The sequence below is a fragment of the Accipiter gentilis genome, chromosome 10 (genome assembly GCF_929443795.1).
Source record: "Accipiter gentilis chromosome 10, bAccGen1.1, whole genome shotgun sequence".
NCBI classification, from domain to species: domain Eukaryota; kingdom Metazoa; phylum Chordata; class Aves; order Accipitriformes; family Accipitridae; genus Astur; species Astur gentilis.
Genome location: NC_064889.1, coordinates 39,387,156 through 39,408,182, shown reverse-complemented (window position 1 = coordinate 39,408,182; position 21,027 = coordinate 39,387,156). Strand labels below are relative to the sequence as shown.

Here is a 21,027-nt window from a genome sequence, read left to right as displayed (position 1 = left end):
CTCTTATTGTTTCTGTGTTAGCTCCTGGACAAGTTGGGAATGTTTTGGGTTTGGTTTTTTTTTTTTTTTTTAATAAAGTAGTAAGAGTTATTCTACTTCTCTTTCCTGTTGAGGTGCTTTCTACTGTTAGTTGATGTGTAATGGTCTTTGTTTCCTATGGCTTTGCAGAGCCTGTTCCAGGGCGCTTGCTGGGTTAAATAAAGCCAGTAGGATATTGTACAGGAAGAGCAGCGTCACTGACCTTCCCAGACAAGCAGCACCTCCAGATTTGCCTACCAAGTGATCTACCTAAAGCCAGACCATCAGCTTTTTGTCATCGTTATTTCTTTATTGATTTATTCTCCTTCATTGATCAGGTGGAGAAGAGCAGCTCTTTTCTCAAAGGTGTCACTCACTCTTCATTTCTCTTTAAAATTGGCTTCGGTTCAACTAGCAACTTGTGCAAGAGGCTGGCTGGGCAGCAGGATGCAATCCGAAATCCTTGCCTCATCTAAAAGCGAGCAGCTGCTGCCTCCTCCCCGTCTCAGCCCTTCGCCCTGCAAAACCAGGCGATATCATCAATACCAGGGTGATGGCTGTATCGCCTGGATGCTAGCAGGAGAGGAGCACATTTCCATACAGACTAATTTGGGATTGCTGCAGCTTTTGGGTACCGAAAGCAGGATCCGCCTGTTTAGGCGAGTGCTCGTGGAGTCGAGGGCTTCTCTGCTGTCTGCAAAGATACCTGCTTTTTCTCATCTGCTTTTATATGTGGGGCTGTGACAATCTAATGACCTTTCTGTTGTAGCTCCGTGAGCAGAGATGAGTGCGGTGGGGACTCCCGCGTCCCAGAATAGTTTTCCTCCAAGCTCCACAAGTCTTCCTGTCCAAGTCTCTCATTGCATCAGGTTTTTTGAAATAATCAGCCCCTGTGGTTATTTCAGTTAGCGCTAATTAGTGGCATGAACTAATTAATGTGGGTTGACTTTCCCCTTCTCTTTCTAATGCTTTTTTAACCCACTGACACATTCCAATTAAGGGACTCATGCAGGGACTGGACTGAAATGACTCAGAGCAATCACAGTTGGAATAAATCGTGTGCTTTACTGAAGGTCACTAATATTTCTTCAAATTGCCAGCGTTGAGTATTTGTGCCTGCCAACAGGGAGACGACCTGACCTTACAACAAGCATCTGAGATATCTTCAAGTTTGCCTCCATTTCAGTGCAAACAGATTTGTGGGTACCACGTTGATAAGCATTTGATGTGCTGAGAACAGTGGCGCAGAAAATAGCCATGGGAGGCTTCTCATGAGGACTGCAGACCTTGAGGCAAGTGGTCTTGACCTCACAAGGACCTTGCTTGTTTGCATCTGTAGCTGTGCAACGGTAATAGAGGGCATACGCTGAACGTTACCCGCCTGCTCGTGCTTGTACGAGTGATTTCTTTTCCCCTTGGTTGCGTTACTGTAACTTGCAGAGTCCCGTGGGCTCTGGCCATGCTCTGGGCTCGCTTCCCTGCCCGTGCTGACAAGACCCAGTTGAGAAGCAGCTGTCTTTGGGCTGGGCGAAAGCCACAAATCTGGTGGTGATAAAGCCTACAAAGCTGCTGTCGCAGTGTTTGTAGCTCATTTAACAAAATGCTGGAAGGAGGCATGTGGAAGGTAAGCCTTCTGCTCCATGAAACCTGGCGTTCCCCAAGTCCAAGGCAAGAGCAATGGCAAGTGGGAGGCTGGAGCGGGGCTGGAGAGCCCTGTGCAACGCTTGCAAATCCTTCCTGTACTGTGCACTTAAAGTTGAGGCTTTATTTCTGCAGCTTCCAAGTCCCATCCTTGCTTCTCCTCGGGTTGGCATTTTCTGGAAAGCGATGCTAGTCGCTTTCCAGAGGTGAAAACCCATTTAGCTTTAGCAGGAACAGACTTTCTCTTGGATATAGGGACACTATGCTGCAGAAGAACCAGCAGCAGGGCGAGCCCGTGTGTTTCCATTCTCGGTCTCTTCCTGTCGTATCCAAGTCAGGTCATGATGCTGAAGTTCCCGTCTTTCCTCGCTGTGTCGTGTCATCCAGGTTTTGCTGGAAAATGCTTGTATTTCTACCAGCTCTTCCAGCTATAGCCCGTGAGTTAAGGTGCAGAGCTGCTGGTGTCTCCCGTGGACAGGCGCGGTGGGGTGCTGTGGGTCTCCCTTCTCCCAGGGGGATTTAAATGCAGCACCTCATCGGTGCATCTTGTAATTGCTGGGTTAATGGAGGTGAAAGCACCCTGATTAAACTGCAGCAGGGAGCAGAGAGCAAATATGTGATTAGTATTAATAGCACCGGTCAGACTGTATTATGCAAATGATGGGAGAATAGACAATTTAGTTATTCATCTTTAACCTTTATTTTTGTTTAACGTGACCTTACCCATCAAGTCTCTTGTTACCGTCTCTGGCTGTTCAGCGTATGTTCATTTATTGTGCTGCCATCAATCCAACAGCCAATGTCATGGTCCCGGCCGGCGAGGCTGGATGCAGCCCAGACATCCTTCCTTACGGATGCTCCGGGGGCTGGTTCCCAGCCCTGTGAGGAGTTGGGGGCTTGGGGTTCCGCTCCCCTTGTTTTGGGTAGAGCTGGTTACACCAGGTCGTACAGCTCCTGCCCAGGGACACGTACCCTTCTCTCAGCTCTTGGGTTATGCCTCTAACCCTGTGTTTCCTATCGTTTTTGTAGCTGTTTCTGGTCTGGGTGGGTTTGAGCAGCCTGGGGACATCCAGAGACACCAACCTTCCTGCCATGTGTCTAACACCGTGGGAGAAAGACAGAAACGCTATCTGCCAGTTGTCGGGGTTTTTTTGGTTTTTGTTGGCCCGTGCAGATAAAGGCTCTGGCACATCCTTGAGTTGGAGCTGGTTTTTGCGAGCCGTGTCCAGGTTGGCAGGAATCTCTCACGGGAGCAGTGTGGTCCCTCTTGCCGTGGGGCGTCTGCTTTGATTCCCTGCAGACTTTACACATAGCTGGACGGTATTGGTTTTGGCCGTCCCTCTCTGCTTTCTGGAGGTTACAAATGGTGTAGGAATATATTCCAAGTGAGTCTGAAGTTTCATCGGGCCATCTGGACGAGTCCCACTGAACTAACACTGGGTGGTTGTGAATGTTGTGTCTCATTTGATGCTGAGATGGGTTTGATTTTGAACAAACTGTTTCCCTCGCCAGCTCAATCCACATTGAAGGTGTGGTACCCTGCTGCAAACTAAACTTCTGCAGAGGTCAGCCCAGCAGCTCGACCCTCTGCGAGCGGCTTGACAGCACTGACAGCAGTGGATGTCCCTCCTTGTCTGCCAGTCTCCTCCAGGTTGACTTTGGAGGGAGTGGTGTTTATGGAATTGAATTTCTTTGCAGTTGTGGAATTGCATTTCTTGCTATTAATGCACTTGAATTTTGGCTTTCCCTCTTTAGCCTTGTGCTTCTTGGCCCACAGCTCCTCCTAACTCTGTTCTTGATGGTTCTGCTGGAAATGCACATTTAAATCTAAACAACTAGACAGGGTGTAAAGAGAGGGGGGAACCCAAAAGACGTGTGTCCCTGCAGCCGTGAGAAGCTGCCGTGACATATACCCCGATCGGCTTCCCAACCATGTAGATGCCAGAGCAGTCTCCTAGGATGGGGCTGGGAGAAGATTGAAGGGGAGATGCAGAGAAAACCTTAACTTTCTCTCTTCCTTTGCAGGGTTTCAGCGGGCCTCCCCACATAGCGTTTGCCTTGAGCTGCGACCAACGAGCGGTGAAAGAAAAATATGAGCGTGAACCTGCCCATCACCTGGACTACGAGAGCGAGTTGTCCATCCGGATAGGTAGAGCTGGGCTCCATCCAGGCAAGCATCCTGTCATATACCAACCGCAGAGTGTACGGGGAAAATACCCCCGTTAAACTGGCACCTAGGCTGTCACGTATGTGATTGAAATTAGATTGGTTTTGACATGTGCATGCAAAGTGCACCTTCTCTTCCCTCTCTGGATCTGTCTCTCTGCTGGCTCTTAATCCAAGAATCATTACTTCTGTTTCTACTTTAGTTCTCAAAACCACTTGCACGTCTGTCTGTGCCTATGAATTATTGATAATTAGATATCTCATTCACCAGGGAAATGAAATCGTCAGCTTAGCTCGAGATATGTTTATTTTCAGCGTGGGCGCAGCGAGCGCTAACCCTGCCCTTGCCAAGTTATGCCACGTTGAAGGTGCCCCGCGACACTGGCCCTTGGTGGCCCTCCCTAATTATAGACTAGGACTGGCATTCGTGCTGTCACTCCTTATTTTGGAGGTTAATAGAATTGTAGCTGCCAAAGCGTGGAATAAAATATCTTGTTTGGCAGCTATTTCCTCCTTACAGAGATGTAAAAGAAGGAACTTGTTAGTCAGGGTGGTAGAAGCTCATCAGGCTTCCCCAGGTTCAGGGTGTTTGGGACGGGTGGTGGCCACCCTTGCACCCAGCTGCGTGGGGATACGTCCTCTGAGGCAACACAGTCTTCTGTTCCTCTACTTAACAGCAGCTTTTCAGTAGACCAAGAAAATGTAATTTAGTGAGTTAATCTTATTGCTCCCCTGCTTTTTCTTGGTTGGAGAGAAACTGAAATAGCAGTTTACAGTATCTTGAGTACAATTGGGAGCAGACTGAGATGAAGAAATGATCCTTCTTTTTGCAAAGAATAGTGCTAGCCTCCTAAATCAGGCTCTGTTATTTAACTGCATTGCTTAATTGCACGTTTCATAAAGTGTTTCAAATCCACAGGATTTTTCAGGACTTGAAATACCGGCTTGGATTTTTTTCCAAAGGGATGGAAGGAAGTTTTGTGCTAGACTCAATGGGTTTTGGATCCTTGAAGTCTTTTAGCTCCTGGGGCAAGTGCAAGCTTGAAGACTGCTCTAGCCCTGCAGGCTGTAAGGGTGTTACAAGGTTTTTGATATTTTTGTAAGATGGAAACTTTACATCCCAGGTGCAGTTTAATTTTATTCTTCAAGGGAAAAAAAAGTAGGCAGCCCTGCAATTTTCAAAAACTTAAGCTGCTGGGGTTTTATGTTTTCATCTTCTCTTAGTTGCAAACAATAACAGTGCAAATGGTTTTGAGAATAGAAAATTTCCATTAGACTTCATTGTTTTTCCTCTCTGGGGAAATGGTATTAAGAGTCTACAATACATTAATTCTTTTATTGTCTCTTACTGTTTTTTTTTTTTAATTTTTTTTTTCTTACTGAAATGAACTCAGTATTTTCACAAGATACCTCAAGCCTTCCAAGAAAGCAGCTTTCCCCAGCTCTGGGTACTGCTTGGCTGTGCTCTGGGGAACACTCTGGGAACATAACGGGTATTTTCAAAGTCTAATGGGTACTAAGTGGAATATTTCAGACTTAATCACTGTTGAATCATTGACCCTTCCTTCATATTTACATGTTTTAAAATCGCTAAAGCTGTGAAAACAAAGAAAAATCCCAAAGCACACTGCTGCCTTGTTTTGCAGTTGTCTTTACTGCCTGGGGATGGTGATGAGGAGCAGGGGAGCTGGTATGGAGATGGCTGGAGAACGGAAACGTGCAGCTCTCCAGGGCCCTGCATATCTGAGGTCTTTGCTGTTCGAGATGTAAATGCATATTTAACGTGACTGCGTGAGAAATTGGGAGCAGAAGCGACTGTGTGGTTACGGTCGGGTGGTGGGATCCTTGTAGCTGCACTAAGCAAGGGAGAAGATTTCTTTTAGACCGGTAGGAAAGGAGATGGAGGAACCGCAATAGTTAGATCTATCCCTCATCTACCCTGTTGGGAGAAAAAAATTCTTATTCTGCTTTTTCCCCCCAGTCAGCAGCGTGTCGGGGTGGCTCTGTTCTTCCCCGTCACCTCGAATCGTTTGGTTTCCCATCACTTGCAAGTTGTTTTGTAGGGAGTGAGGAAGCATAGTACCATCCCGATGGGGCCAGGAGCCCCCCCTCTCTCTCCCTCCGCATCAATCCTGCTCCCCTCGTCCTCCAGCTCCTCTCCAGCCTCCTGCTGCCGTGCGGTCACCGGCATCGATGCTGAATTCCAAATGAGATTTTTATGGGAGTTGCTAACAGCTGGCTGCCTTGTGGATACATGAATTTAAGGCACACGTATCCACAAGAAATGGAGTACGGGTGGATTTGGTATGAATTGCAGGGAAAAGTCCGTGTCTAGACTTGGTATTTGACGAGTGGGATAATCGCTAGGCTTTAATTACTACGAACGAAAGAGAATCCAGCCTTGTCTTTAATATATCTGGGTTAGGCAAGGGATGTAATCTGTATTTCTCTGCCTCCCTTGGAACAGATTGGGATAAAGCTAAGGAGGGTTTGTTCGTTCCTCTGGGTGCAGCTGAAGCCCCCTCCAGTGCCGTGGAGGGACCCGGCGGGCTGTGCCCTCCCTGTCGCGGGGGGCTATGGGCTGCCCCGGTCCCTAAACCTCCCCCTGCAGCCCCAGGGCTCGGGGCAGCTCGGCCTGCTTGAGGTTGCAGACATTAAAACCAGGGGAAATAGTTTTGGCAGGGTCACCGCAGGCTGCGGGACTGGAGGGCCAGGCTTGACCCCTTAAATCGTAGCTACGTGCATGGTGTTCTTGGGTAGTTCTCAGAAAGGATTTACATACAGCATCGCACCTCGAAACCTGAGCTGTGACTCATGCTCCTAGAAACTGTATATTTAACAGCGAGCTAACAGTTGATTCTTTATCACGTCCTGGTGCCGGAGTGATTCACGTCGCTCCAAACCAGATTACAGAGTGGAGTGGGAGGGCAACGATGTTCCCCAGCAGCCTCCTCTGCTCCCACTTTAACATCCTCGCTACCCTATCGCAGGTGGAAGATCTTCTGTGTCCAAGGACATGCTTTCTAGGTGCACTGGGGCAGAGGAGTTTAGAGCAATGTGGCTGTAAAGTGCCCGGACTAAAACACCAAATATCATTTTGGTGCTCTGCTGGGAGCATCCTCAGTGGTTGTCAGAGCTCTGGCCCTGGGGAGTTAAGAGGAGTAGTCTCGGAGCTGGCTGCTGACCTGAGCTGCAAAAATAAATGTCTACTGAAGTACCTGGCTAACCAGCAACATCTCTGCTCGCTCATCGTCCGTCCCAGGTGCATGGATGTCTGTGCCAAGGGGCTGTGATGCTCTTCTGGCATCGCGCTGCCAACACTCTAAAGTCACTAATATTATTAAGGGGAATCAGGGTTCGTTTTAATGACTCGATTGACTTTTTGGTGGAGCATGATTTAGGAAATGGTACTCTGCGTTTCTGCATAGATGTTCAGTAAGGAAATCCAGATGGGTTTAGTAATTGGAAAAAGATACCGGTGTTTGAAATAGTGTACTTAAGAAATGAAATTTCATTAAACTTGTTACTTAAATGAGCCATGGGGTTTGGGGGCATCGTAGAGAAACCTCATTACATAGAATTTGTATTTTTTCCTCAAATTTGAGATGCTGCGTCAAACCAGCTGCAATGTTGCAGAGACTTAGGCTGTGTTTTGGCTGGGGAAGACCTGGAGGAGGAGAGGTGGGTGGGCAGCACGTGGGCTGGGGGCACCACTGGCACCAGACCCAGAGCGGGTCCATCCTGCTGCGCTGCCCCAAGACCCGCTGTGCCTGTTTTGGCAGTACCCCCGGTGGTTCAAGTCCTGTAATGATGTAGTAAACTTGGGATGAAAGGGAGGAAGGGAGAGCTGGGCAGATAAGAGGAGGCAAAACCCCTTAGGGACCAATACTGAGAGAGTGCGTGAGCTGAGTTGTGGGATTGGTACTGATGCTTCGGGCAGCATGGTTTGCCTCTGTCTCTGTTTGTGTCCTTGCACCCATAAAATTCCCTTTCTGCCCTGTTACTACTAGTGTACCAGCTGGCTTCAGAAGGTCCAGCCTGTCGCAGCTTCCAGGCCGCCCTGATCTGTGGTTATCGAAAACTTCTCCATAGAAATGGCCAGCTCCCGTCATAAGAGCACGAGTGGTTTGCTGATGCTTACCCTATAAATTTTCACCTTGTTCCCTCCTTCCCTGAGCAGAAGCTGAGGCTGTGAAGGAGGGATGATGTATAAAGCCTCTCCAGCCATGAAACTCGCTGTGATTCATTGGGGTAATATTCAGCCAGAGCCTCGCGTGTGCATCCGTAAGGTTCATTAAGTCATTGCAACTTCTGTAACAGGAGGCTCTTTTTGCAAAACGCGACGTTCACCAGTTTTAGATGGTTCCAACTGTATTTGTAGTAACATTGACATGTTCACATCATGCGTGGTCCAGAAAACTGCTGCTTTCAAAAGACATCAATTAATTTTGAGTTTTAATAGCCAGCCTCGATGATGAACGCCTCTGGCAATGTCTGTATTGATTTAAAAACATCCTAATGCCCCTTTCTGGAGTGTTTCAAATGGTTATTGACCATCCTTGTCAGCCTGGGTTTCATGGTTGGTTTTTATAGTCATGACTAAATGTGAATTTATGTACACAGAGCTTCAAAAAAAATAAATAAAATCAGAGCACATAATCCTTCATAAACTGATGAAATGCCTTCTTCACATGTAGATCTCTATCCCCATCATTCTGGTTGCAGCCTTACTCCTTGGATTAGGAATTTTGCGTTTACAGGGCTGAACGCATCCTGGTGGTTTGTTCTCCTTGTTCTCGGCATTGTCGCTGGGTGTAAACATCTTCCTTCTGCTTTCCAAGATGCATGTGATAATGTCTCGGTTATATTTGCAGAGGACCCAGTTCTGTACTCCTACACTTACCACAGCCTGCAGTAAATAAACCACCCAGTTCAGCAGGTTGCTCCGGGTGTAAGTCATTAGAATTTCCAACTCCAAACAGCCTGATCCCCAAGAAAATGTTAATCTGTGACCTACCAGGAGAGAGCCCTGGCTCTGGGAGACCTGTGCTGTGTCAGGACTGCCCTTCTGCATCTCCGAGGGCTCTCAAGATGGGGATCTTTGTGTTGCATATCCCTATCCGTTTGCTATTGCTCATTTCCAACTTGCTGGGGGAGCAGAGCCTGTTTTCGCACATCGTGGTGCTTACGTTATTACTAATAGGGAGGAGGAGGAGAACCAGGCTGCAGCAGCGCTGGCAAAATGACTTCCAAATTCCTTGGGTGGTGGTTGGGGTTTTTTTTCCTAAGATATTCTTGAATTAGCAGTAGGTCTTTATAGAGTTCAGCTGCCCTTTGAAGAGAAGTCTTGAGTTGGAAGGTTGTCCGACCCTTCAAAGAGGAGGAGAAGTCTTGAGTTGGAAGGCTGTGAGAGGTTTGGGGCACTTGAGGAACGGCTCCTTGGGATAAACCTGGCACAACATTTGGTAGCTTTGTCCTTTGCTTCTTTCTCAGTTGAACAGTGCTGTAATGAGCGTGAGAGCTGCTGGCAAGTGTGGACAGCTGCTTTATCTGCCCGTAGAGGCATGAGCTGCCTCCGCATTTGCTGCTTTCACAACCACTTGGCCAGGGAGAAGCGCTGTGCCGAGGGGAAACAACCGTCCCTCTCCAGATGACATCTGCGCCTGTGAAATGTGCTCTTGGCATCTCATACTGCTTCCTGCTGTTCTTTGCAAGTGTCTTTCGTGGCTTCTTGTTAACGCGTCCTTCTTTCTTGGGCTTCATCCAGTGTCCTCCTAAATGAAACATGGCCAGAAGGGCTTAGCCTAGCTACAGGCTTCTCTGTTTAATTCTGTTCAACTGTTAGAGTTGCAGGAGAGCTACAGCCTTATTTCCATCACCTCCCTTTCAAGACGGGGACCTTGCAGGCGGACCTGCAGGTGGCATTTCATCCTTCCGAAGGAGATGGTGCAGGTGGAAGAGGCCAACACAAAATTAGCTTGCTAGAGATTTTGGTGTACACCGGTGCTGGTGGCATCGCTGGAGGATTGAGCTGTGCCCCGCAGGTATTGCGGTGGACGATGCGCCGTGTAGCAATGCCTCACGCTGTGCGCAAGTTGCAGAAGAGGACAGATGCTACCTGAGAACTAGAAGGGCTTTTGTCTTTGATATGGCTTTTCCTGTAAGCCTCTTATCCTGCCTGAGTCAACACAGGCACAGATTTAACAGCACGAGGACATGGCTTCCCTGCTCTGCTGTTTGCTGTAGGGTCTAGCCATGTCTTTTGCCTGTAAAAATGAAGTTAGCAAGCAAAGAAGGCTCAGCGGTTCCGTAAACGCAGCAGGGTTCTTCATCTGAAGCGCTTGGTGGCAGATGAGCAAGTGTTGTCTTTGTGCTGGCCGCGTGTGGAGGGGCAGCTCCTGGGGAGACCTTCTCAGCTCGTGCCGCGATCCGTGCGCCCAGCCCGCGGGACCGTGGGTGCCGGGATTGCGGGCAGCATCGTGCTATGGGTGCTTGCTGCTCCGCTCTGTGCTCCTTTTATTTCAGGACGATTTGTTAATCTATGAGGCTTATTAAAGTCTGTCGAGTGACATGCTGGTTAGGACCCACGCTCTGAAATTGGGTCTGTTGGCAAGTGTGGAAGCTGCAGAGAGGCTTTCTGTGGTGCTTATGGCCATTAATCAGAGGAGTCATTTCCCAAATTGAGCCTCGTTAACTTTGCGCAATATTATCAAGGAGCTTTAATTTCCTGGCTACACCTGACAATCTGTTAAGTCTTTTTAATTCTGCAGCTGTATAAAATAGGTTACTCGAACTCATTTCCATCCTCAGCTTGTTGATGCAGGCAGCTCTGATGGCTTCTGCGCGGTGCTCGGGGGGCTGAGATTCTGCAGGGGTCAGATAAATGTGTGCAGGGATGGGCACTGGTGCTGTAATTAGTCCTCTAGAAATAACTCTCCTGACTTAGCAAGGTAATAGGGCGTTAAAACATCCCCCGAGGAACATCTCCAGGGATGTGTGTTGCATCAAACCTGTGTCTTCCCAAAGCGGTTGTCCCCTGGCTCGGGAGCTGGCTGGAGGGCTGAAATCCTGTCTCAGCCCAGTTCCAGGCTGGAAGGGGATTAGCACAAGCGAAGCTTGGGAGAAACACTGCTCTACTGCAGCTGCATTCAAGAATTCCTTAAATTTCAAGGTTTATTAAACTGAACTAACAATCAGTATCACTGCCTCTGGAGTGGATGTTGTATTGGCTTCATTCAATAAGCACAGTAATTAATTTATTTTCTAGCTATGGTTCTTCAGTTGAATGGGGATGGGAATAATTTTTAGTCACCCTAAGGATGCTTTGGAGGAGTGATATGAAAATCAGGAGCTCTGGCAGTCACTCTGCGTTATGGTAGCAATATTAGCCAAGGAGTGACGCCAGGGCATGTACCATGAAGTGTAGGAAGGCCATCATCATTACTTTGAAGGAAAGGGAATAAACGGCGTCCAAAAAAAAAAAAAAGGGCTATTCCCCACGTTCAAACTAAACAAACATTTTAAGGATAATGAAGTGTATAAAAAGCCATAGCACAGCTGTGTCATTGGGGATTGACTGTGGCTTCAGGAGTGTAAAGGTGCATGTAATGTGGTTTGCAATGGATGGGCCAGGGCCTGGAGCAATCCCAAAACGGAGTTAGGGGAGGGCATGGAGATCGTCCCCAGCACATCTGTGCAGAGCAGTTTGACTACATTATGGAGACCGATATATCCATCTCTCTGTATATGTATGTGTGTATATATATATATATATATGGTGATTTGCTGTGTGGTTCTGGTCGTGCTTTCAGGTGACCTGTTCTCTTCTCTGCAATGTGGCCATCAAGGGATCTACTTAGGCAAAAGCCTGTGCTGCTTTGGGATTTTTAATGGGTGCCCCGTGCCTGGTGTGTGGCGGTGGGAGCATCCTGGCTCTGCTTCTGCTTCGAGTCAGCTCGGAGCAAGCGCAAACCTCCTCAGCCTGGTGGGTTTTGCTCTTGCATACCAGTTTGGCTCCAGTTTAAATCGCAGCCAGTTGCTGAGTGGCAGGGGAAGCTGCTGGGGACAGAGCTCCTCCTCCTCGGGAGCAGAGGGTTGAGAATCTTTTTTCCTTCTGAAGGCAGCGGGTTTGTTTTCCCTAATCACTGGCTCTGATGTGATTTGTGCTTGTGATTTCGTTCCCATCTGATTTCAATTTCAACACATTTTCATTTCAGTTCACTGTGTCCTGAGACAGTTGTTCATGTCCAGGCCTCTCTTTTATCCTTTTCCCCATGGTATATGGCACAGGATGATGGAACATGCCTTTTCACAAAAAAAAATAAAAATCAATGTTTTATTTCCTCCCCTCTCCGCCCCCCCTGTCAGGAAGCTTTCCCAGATACAAGTATTGATTGTTCAGATAAAAGCCACGTTTACACTATAATTGCTCTTTAAATCAGTGGGGCTGGTGGATTTACACCATAATTGCTTTTTAAACCAGCGCGGAGCTGGTGGATGCTGGGTGGGCGCCGTGGCTTGAAGCTGCTCCTTGGACAAAGATGTTTAGAGACGTGACGAGTGTTGGTCATCTGAAGTGCTTGGATAATATTTTTGAAGAAGCCTCTGCTGTTGGCCAGGTTATGCACAACAGAGCTGCATTTCCCCCCAGTGCAGCCCAGTCCCGGCTCTGTGCCCCCACCCGTGACCCAGGGGCACTGGGAAACCCAGAAGCACTGGGATGTGGTCTATTGCTCCCAGCACTGGGGTGACCATGGGTTCAAACTGCTCCCTGGGGAACAGAGCTGGGGTCCCCTGGGCCAGGCTGGCTGGAGAGACGGTGCCCAGGGTTGGAGCAGGAGATGCCATTTGGTTACAGGGGAATTTTCACATATTTGAAGGAAAAAAGCTCTGCGAGGGGCAGAGGTAATGAGGGCTGTGCTCCTGTGGCTCCTGCCTTATGCCGAGTCCCTGCTGCCTAATAAGACAGAGGCTGTGATTGAAGCTTTGTCAGTGCCTGGACTTTTGCAATGGCTCTATTTAATTTGAATTTTTCAGCATCTAAAGAGAGGGAGCTCCTGCTGGTGCCGTTCCCGAGGAGGGAACCCTAGCAGCAGAGCATCCCCCCCCTTCATCTGCCTGTTTCCTTGAAAGGGAGAATAGCTTTGAAGCAGCTGCCCTGCCTTCCCTGCCTCCAATCTGCCTGATGGTGCCTGCTGTATCCCAAAGCCATTCAGCGATGCCCAGGGGACCCAGTTGAAAATGTGCTTTGTGGCTGGGACACAGGGAGGGGGATGCGGGGCAGGGTGGGAGACACTTGCCGGGGCTGGGGCAGGTCCATGCACCAGCAATCCTGGTCTGCCTGGCTGCCGGGAGAGGTGCTGGATAAATGGGATAAATAACCCCAATTAGAGACTATCTTTCTGCCTTTCACATAGGCACCGCCAGACTGAAATGACTTTTGGTTTCAAGCTGAGCCCGTGTAATGAGTTTGGGTTAGCTGCTTAGACATTCTGTCCATCAGTGGGCTGTTGTAAATGAGGGCTTTATTTCATCCTGATACGGGGGGCAAACACTATTCAGCCTGACTGGGTGGGTTATTGTTGGGCCCGTGGTTGTTTTTTTCCTTGGCTTGCTGCTCAGCGCAGAAATAAGCTCTCCCTGGCTCAAGCAGGATCTCGGGAAGCGGAGCCGTCCTCCCCTTTGGAGGCTGCACAGGGAGTTACTTCATCCGAGTTTGGATGCAGAAGAGCTGCAGCATATGAGCAGAGATCTCAGATTGGGCTTTTTCTCCCTTATCTTCTAGTAGGCTGTGGAAGCAGGCAGGTTGGTGGGACTGGAACAGCCCCAGCACCCAGAGCAGGCACCAAGCCTGGCAGCTGCCTGCAAGGGAGGTGTGACGAGAACACCCTCCCCGAGCGTCCCTGTCCCCAAAGCCTGGGCTGGGACGATGGGGACCGACGGCCGCGGGGCAGGATGCGCTGCCGGCTGCGAAGGCATCGCAGCCGCTGCGGGGATGGAGGTGGCAGCGGGGTTTGATGCTTCTCGGGAGCTCCGTGGAAAAAGTTCTTTTTGTTTGTAAAGACTTGGTGGTTTCACGTTTGTATTTGTTGTAAGCTTAGACTAAGTCTCTCTGTTTTTTTTAAACTACGTTATCTACAAGTCTTAACGCTCAAGCATATTCATTTGCCATCTGTGTGTCTCTATGTAATAGCAGAGTACTCGCCCCGGGCCCCAGTTTTGCCCTCCCGGGTGCGAGCCGAGCGGGTGATGCCCTCCGTACCGCTCAGCGATAACCCTGGCCTCAAGGGCATCTGGAGAGAGGAAGCAAAACTGAGACTGATTCTCTTCGAAGCCCTGAGATATATCTGTGACAGCAGATGGTGCGAACTGCCTTAAAGTCAGTATGAAATAGCACTGAATTCCCAATTACGTAGAATTAAAATGTTGCTTATTTATTTATTTATTTTACTGCCAATGGGCGGCTCTCCTCTTTGTACAAGGGGCTCTGGCCATGGGCTGCGGCACGGTGCTTTCCCGGCAAGTGGGCGGCGGGAGTTTACAGCATCTGCAAGTGATGCTAGATTGAAAAATAATCTGTAAAATATTTGATATAGGCTCTTTCCACCTGGGAGTCTCTCTCCAGCGTGCAAATGGGGATTGTCCCCCTGTATCCCATCCCAGGAAGATGCAATTTGTAGAGTAAAAAAAATTTTTTTTTTTTCCAAGTTGCACATCCTTTTCAATGTGGACCTCGGCAGCTTTCCCAGGGCACGGTGAGGTGGCTGACTCTTAGCTTTTCATTAGCTTCAGAGGAGACCTCAGCCTGCTCAGGACTGCAACCATTCCAGGCTTGGGGGTACTGGCCATGCCCAGGAAGGTGCATCGCTGCCGGGTGCGAGAGCCCTGTGAACCATCTGTCATTTTATGTACCGTGTCAGTTTTTTGCTGGTTGGGTTCTGGGGTTGCACTTTGCGGAGAGCAGGACTGACCCCAGCACCGCATCTCTGCGTGTCGTACGCATTGGGGTCCCACTGTGTAGGGATGAGAAATACCTTCAGCTGGAAACAGGAGTTTTCTGGGAGGCTTAGTGCTGAGGGCTTCTCCCTGAGAAGGCAGATAAAGGCTGTTTAAAATAATCCTTTATCGACATACTAGAGCAAAATTTAAGAAACTGAATTATTTTTTTTCATGTATTTGTGTGTGCTTCCCAGCTGAATTCCTGCGCCACAGTGGAGGAAGGAGAGCTTAGTGCCGTTCTGCCGGCTGAGTCATCCCTGTCTTCCCACCCTGGGCTGAGAGAGATCGATTTGCTTTGGATTCAAAGGAGAAAAAAAGAACCCAGCTCCTTCCCGTCATAAACACCGGTGGTGGTTCAGATCCCTTTTTTTTTTTGAAATTGATTTTTGAGAGGTGTTTACTGCCCTCCCACAGTGCCAGGTCTCTGCTGAGCCAAAAGCGGTCCCTGGGAAACGGGGTCCTGTGGATCTTCTGGATGTTGAGGACCGGAGACCTGCCAGAGCATCCCCTCTGCCCTGTCCTCGCTGACTGCAGCGAGCTCAAGCCTTGTTGATGGCGAGGATGATGATGGGCGCGGATTTGTGCTCTGCATGGCCTGTTCTGCGTGGTAACCCTCTGCTGGGGGACAGATGTGGTCAAACCCTTGGAAAATTGGCATGTCCTTGCTTGCAGGGCTTGGAGGGAGTGCAGGCGAATCCCAGGGCGAGTTTGGCTGTCCTGACCTCCTTGAGCTGTCCTGGACAGCTGGGCTGGAGCCAAAGGCTGGAGCTACACAGCCTGCTTCTACTTAAACTCTGCTAGAGACAGGAGTTTTCATTTCTGAGATGTTCATCCCAGATCCATAAATCAGAATTTATTGAAGGACAAAAGCCCAGACCCTAAGCAGAGAGTCTTATCTTGCAGCTGAGGCTGCTGCTGAGTTCTCCGTTTCACAACATAATGCTGCGGGTTGAGCCCCAGTATTGCTTTTCTGGTTTTACCCTAAGGATACCTAGAATAGGAAAATTAAAAATTTGATAATAGGCTAGATAGTGCTGTCACACAGAAGAAGGCTGGGATCCTTTCATTAACGTAGGAAGGCGTCTCCTGCTCCTCTAGCAGGGCTCAGTTCAAATTCATTTTCTTCCCCTTGGGCATTGCCCTGCTGCAACGGATGGGGTCCTCTGAGGTGGGAGAGGTGAAATCTCCTCTGCACCTTCCTGGGTGCTCGTTACCCGCTGGCTAATGAGCATCCCTCAGTCACGGACCGGCCGTTAGGGTTGGAGCATGCCTGTGGGTGCCGTTGGGATCCAACCCCGCTGTGCCGGCATCACTGGGGGATTTGGGGAGGGGATGCGACCGCAGCGAGGTCCTGCGGGAGGGACGGCGTGTGGGTCCCACCACCGGACCCCACGCCAGCCGTGGCAGCGCTGCTTCTCTCCAAGCTGCCGGCCAGGTCTCTTTCCATCCCGCAATCTGTTAGAAATCTGCTTTGTTTGCAAAAATACTGTTGCTCTGCTGGAGTTTGTTTCCACAGATAGAGGGGATAGCTTGTGCGTGTGTGATACCGTCAGGAATATCACCCTCCGAAACTCAGCCGTCTCCGCGGCGCAGGCAAGCAGGGCATGATGGATTGCGCTCCTGAGAGCAGCCTGATGGTTTGGTTTTGCCAGGAGAGTGGGCAAAAAATCCAATCTGCTTGTCCCTTCGGGGGGAGCCAGGATTGATTTTGTAAGTCTGAGGGCTGAGCTGTTGAGAACAAAGGAGCACTTTATTTATTTTCCTCAGAAATCGATTATTTATTCATTTTATTTTTCAGACTGTGAAAATAGCCTCTTTTCCCAAGCGTGCGTTCGGTCTGCCCAGCCACGGCAGCGGCAGATCCGGAGGGATCATTGCTTTTCCCTCGTGCCGGCCTGCAGCTGGCAGGGGATGAGGATGGGAACCCCAGATGTGTCCCTCCAGATGTGGTTTTATTCCAGAGCACACGTGAAGCTGCTGAACAGCAAATTCAACCTGCAGCTTGGGAAACTCTCTCTAGGAACTGGCTTGCGACGAGCTGGTGTGCACAGGGTAAATGTCACCGCCTGCGGCTTGCCGGCGTAAAGGGCAGTACCTGGTGCGACCCGTTAAGTTTGGGGGCAGCCTGAGGTTGGTACGTGGCTCTGCAGCTGGAGGGGATGGGGCTGAGAGGGGGTCGGATCCTGCCTGCTTTTCCAGGTGTGTAAATCCCCCTGTGGAGCAGCCGGCAGAGCCGCGGAGGATGGTGCCCGCAGCGCCGGAGCCCACCGAAGCCGCTCGGCAGGGGCCGGCAGTGGAATCCCCCGAAATGCGTGCGCGGCTGAGGAGGGGTCCGTGGGTAGCGGACCCCATGACACGGAGCGGATGAGGAAGGGCGAGGGGAAGGATGAAGGCCCCCCTGGAAGCCCCTTCGCTTCGGGGGGTCTCGCTCAGACCGTTACAGAGGCTGGAACTGGTCTCTGCAACCCCGGATTTAAGTTGCTGTTTTATAATTTCTCCTAGCTATCCCCTGCCCCAGGAAGTCTCGTCTGCAAAAGAAAGGCAATAATTCAGGAAAAAATACTGCTTGGAGAAGCGTTGGGTTTGGAGCAGGGCGGTTCCTGCCTCTAACTCGGTGCTTAACAGTGTCACTCAGCTGTCACTACGGGCACCGCTCCATTGTGCTGCTTCCACCTCTACTTAAACCTCTGGGCTCTAATGCATTTATTCATTGATTTTTATTTTCAAACAAATTTAATTAATTTGCAAAGAGAATTTAGCTGAAGCCACCGTGTCCTTTCTGAATAAAAGAGGAGTAAGTGACTTTGAATAATGGGTATGCAAGCGTGAAAGAATAAGGGAAATAATGGAGAGCAAGAATAGAGGCAAGCGAGATGAGCTGCTCGAGTTTGGTGTCTGGAAAGTGCTATAAAGAGATGTCGTGGTAAAAAGGAAGCTGCAATAACCGCCGTTCTGTTCCGCTCTCTGGGATGCCGATGGCTGTGGCGTGGCCGCGTTTGTACTGATAGCTGCTCCTGGAGACTGTGCCAGCCTTCGTTTCTGCTCTGTGGATTTCCATACCTTCATTCAGCTCTACCTAAAAATAATAATTAAGAAAAATAGGCAGGAGAGAAGCGTACAGGGAAGATGGGCTGGGGTGTAACATGGCAATAAGAAGGGGATTGAAATGCGGGTGCATGCAGAGGGGAGAGGATGCCGAAGCATCCTTGGGCAGGAGGCAGAGCTGACTGGTTTGCAGATGTGGCCCCGACCTGCTGGGACGGTGGTGGGACCCCGCGGTGACGTGCCACCGCGCCAGGCTGCCTTGGGGCTGCTTGGAGGAGGGTCAGCGTGAGCCCCGTCACTGCCGGATTATCGTCTCAGCCCCATGCAGGAGGACTGCCTGGTCCTTTAATAGCTCCTGATAAAAATTTCTGTTTTCTTTTTAAGCGGTTAATGAGATTATGGTGTGTTTTTTTTTCTTTATTCCTTCAGAGATCAGCTGCATCTGATCTTGCTCAGATCAGAAGCTGTTCCCTGCCAAGGATCAGAGATCTGAACATAGCTCAGCCCTCTGAAATTATTAAACTAACTCAAATGTGTAAAATTTCAGCATAAAATGATCCAGCGATGCACTTTATCTACTGGGAACTCCTTAAAGAGCTCTTGGAAGTTAGCGTGAATTAGTTTGCTTAAAAGGACCTGGTGCATGTAATTACATTTAACATTGTGCTGTCACTCTCGCCCAAGCAATTAATCTTTTAAACACCGCAAACATCAAGCAGCGAGGTTTTTGGCATTCCTTCTGTCTTCTGACGTTAGGCAATCTGTGTCGCCCGAGGGGCGAGGAGCACCTTGGCCTCCCTGTTACTGCGGGTTGCCACCGTGTGCTTGGCTGATGCCACGTCACCTCTGTCACTTGGGTTTTGGTCCCTCACCGGGGAGCAGCCTTGGTGGGACTCTTCACCGCAAGATCCCGTGCCTTACTGGGGAGATTTCCCAACGATTTCTGGGGCAGGAGTGTGCAGTGATGGGGTTCAGGTGGTTCCCAGTGCTAGGATCTCCCTCCTGAGCGTCACCCCTCACACAGTGGGTGCAGCGAGGGACCCCCCGCTCCGGCAGACCCCGCTGCAAAGCCTGCGCCATCGTTCTCCGTGTCCTCATGGAAGAGGCTGCCATGGCGTTGGCACTGCTGTCAACGGAGGGTTTGGTGTCTCTGAGAGTGAAATCCTGCGGCTCTGGAGGAATAAGGTGCTGGTTTAATGCATCCAGTTGAGATTTCCAGAGGGTTGGTTTGTCCGGGCCAGCTTTGGACAACCTGTGCCTTTCCTTCCCTGTATTGCATTTCTCCAGCGCCTTTCCCTCTGAACGAAGAGCTGCATCACGATTCATTTTCCCATACAAAAGCACACCCAAATGCACGCTGGCAGCTCTCTGGGATGATGGGAGCTTTCCCGGCTGCAGGAATTACATGGCAGCTTGAAGGATCACCGGTAGTAGGAGATAAAGTGGGGCAGCCAGAAAGGTCTGTGCATTGCTTATCTGCCCGTACGTGGTTTCTCAGGCCGCGGTGGATAAATGACGGCACGCAGAGGGCTGGAGCGGTAATTTCATGTGAGACTCGATGATGGATCGCTGGAGCGGCGGGGGAGAAGTTCATGCATTAGGATCAAGGTTCAGGGGGACGAAGGTGGTGCCTGCAAAGTGGGGGGAGGCTGGGAAGGGAGACAAGCGGTGCAGCACGAGCAAGGATGCTCGGGAGGAATTGCTGAGAGCCTTGCAAGAAGGAGGTACCTTGGGTCCCAAAGGAGCAGTGGGGGAGCACTGAGAGCGTGCTGGGTCTCTTTTCAGGCTGGGTTGTTACCGGTGTGATGTTTGAGCTGGGGTTTGGGTATCAGGCTCCCCTTTGGTCCGTAGCTGATGCTGTCTTTGGAAATGGGGTTGAGGAGGGACCTGGTGGGGCTGGTGCCGGCTCAGGGCAGGCTGGCGTGCTCCAGCATCCTCCCGACTCCAAACTTCAGACGGATCCCGGCAATAATCGTGTGTCTGAGAGCAAGTGGTAGTCAGTCATGCTGAATTAAACAACCTTTTATGAAAGCTCCTGTGCACGCTTGGATAAATGAAGGCGCCTAATAGACAGTGAGTCATGACACTCTATTTATCTTCCTTGCTGAAAGCCTGAGCAGATGCAGGGACCTCTTTTATCTGCCAGAAACATTGGAAAATGAATTTGTTACGTACGGGGGACTGGAGGGGTGAGATCATGCCAGCAGGCTGGGACTGTAGTCGCTGCAATGTGCAAATGGGTGTCCCAGGTGTCCTGCTCCCATCCCTGCCGCAACACCCGGCACAGTGGTGGGGTTGATGGCACTGGGCTCTGCTTGGGCGCCCGGAGCCTGGGCAGCCTGCACTCTCTGCTTGAGCAAACTAAGCTTTTGCTAGCAGGAAATAAATGCTATTTTTTAAATAGCATCCTTATTTTGACCATAGTTGGGCAACTCCAAGGAGCTCCTTTTTCAGCAGCTTTGTTCTCTGTGTGCAGACTTTCCAGGAGCTGAATTTTCCCTGCTTTGGGGACTCATTCCTTAAAAGAAAACCTTTTCCCTTGGCAGTTTTATTTCCAGCTCCAACGTGATCCGTGCTGTCAGACCTGATCAGAGCAGAGGTGTGCGACCCAGGACTCCTGCCTGCTCCTCTCCGCCTGGCTCGGAGCCTGCAGCGCTCGCTGCCTCTCCCCGTACCTGTCTGTGAAGGGGATAGCAGTTATCCCATAAGATGTGCTGTGCTTAATTACTTAGAGTAATTAAAACCTCTTATAGAGGTGTCAGATAAAAGCAGCGTGCCTGCGTGGCAGCAGGGAGCAGATGCTCGCTAACACCCATCTGCTTTTTAGCATTGAGGCCCTTCTGTGCTCCCTGAAATTCCCGCTGCAGCGGCAAAAGGAGGATGAGCAAAATGAGGATATGGAGATATTTAGGAGGAGGACGAGCTCCCATCGCTCGCTGCCAGCGTCTGTGAGGAATAGCTTTGATTACTTGTATTCACTATGGGATGGGGAGAGCAGTTGGACTGGTGGCTTCAGGCCCAGGTGCTGCCTGTAACCCTTGAAAAAAGCCTGTAAAAAAGTTAAAAGAAGATGAAGGAAGGTAACAGTGGTGTCCTCAGAAAGCAGAGCGTGCTGTTGCTGTAATGCGGAGCGAAGCGTGGGCGCTGCTGGGAGCGTGC

General features: G+C 50.0%; 1 protein-coding gene across 2 annotated transcripts in view; it reads left to right on the top strand.

Annotated features, from left to right (window-relative positions):
• The window catches only part of SLC39A11 (solute carrier family 39 member 11), a 95,196-nt gene that overhangs the window by 24,234 nt on the left and 49,935 nt on the right, over positions 1-21,027 (top strand). For both annotated transcript variants that reach the window (XM_049812816.1, XM_049812817.1), the window contains exon 5: positions 3,685-3,829. In XM_049812816.1, coding sequence (XP_049668773.1) covers positions 3,685-3,829 — 145 coding nt within the window. The remainder of the gene's footprint in view (positions 1-3,684; positions 3,830-21,027) is intronic.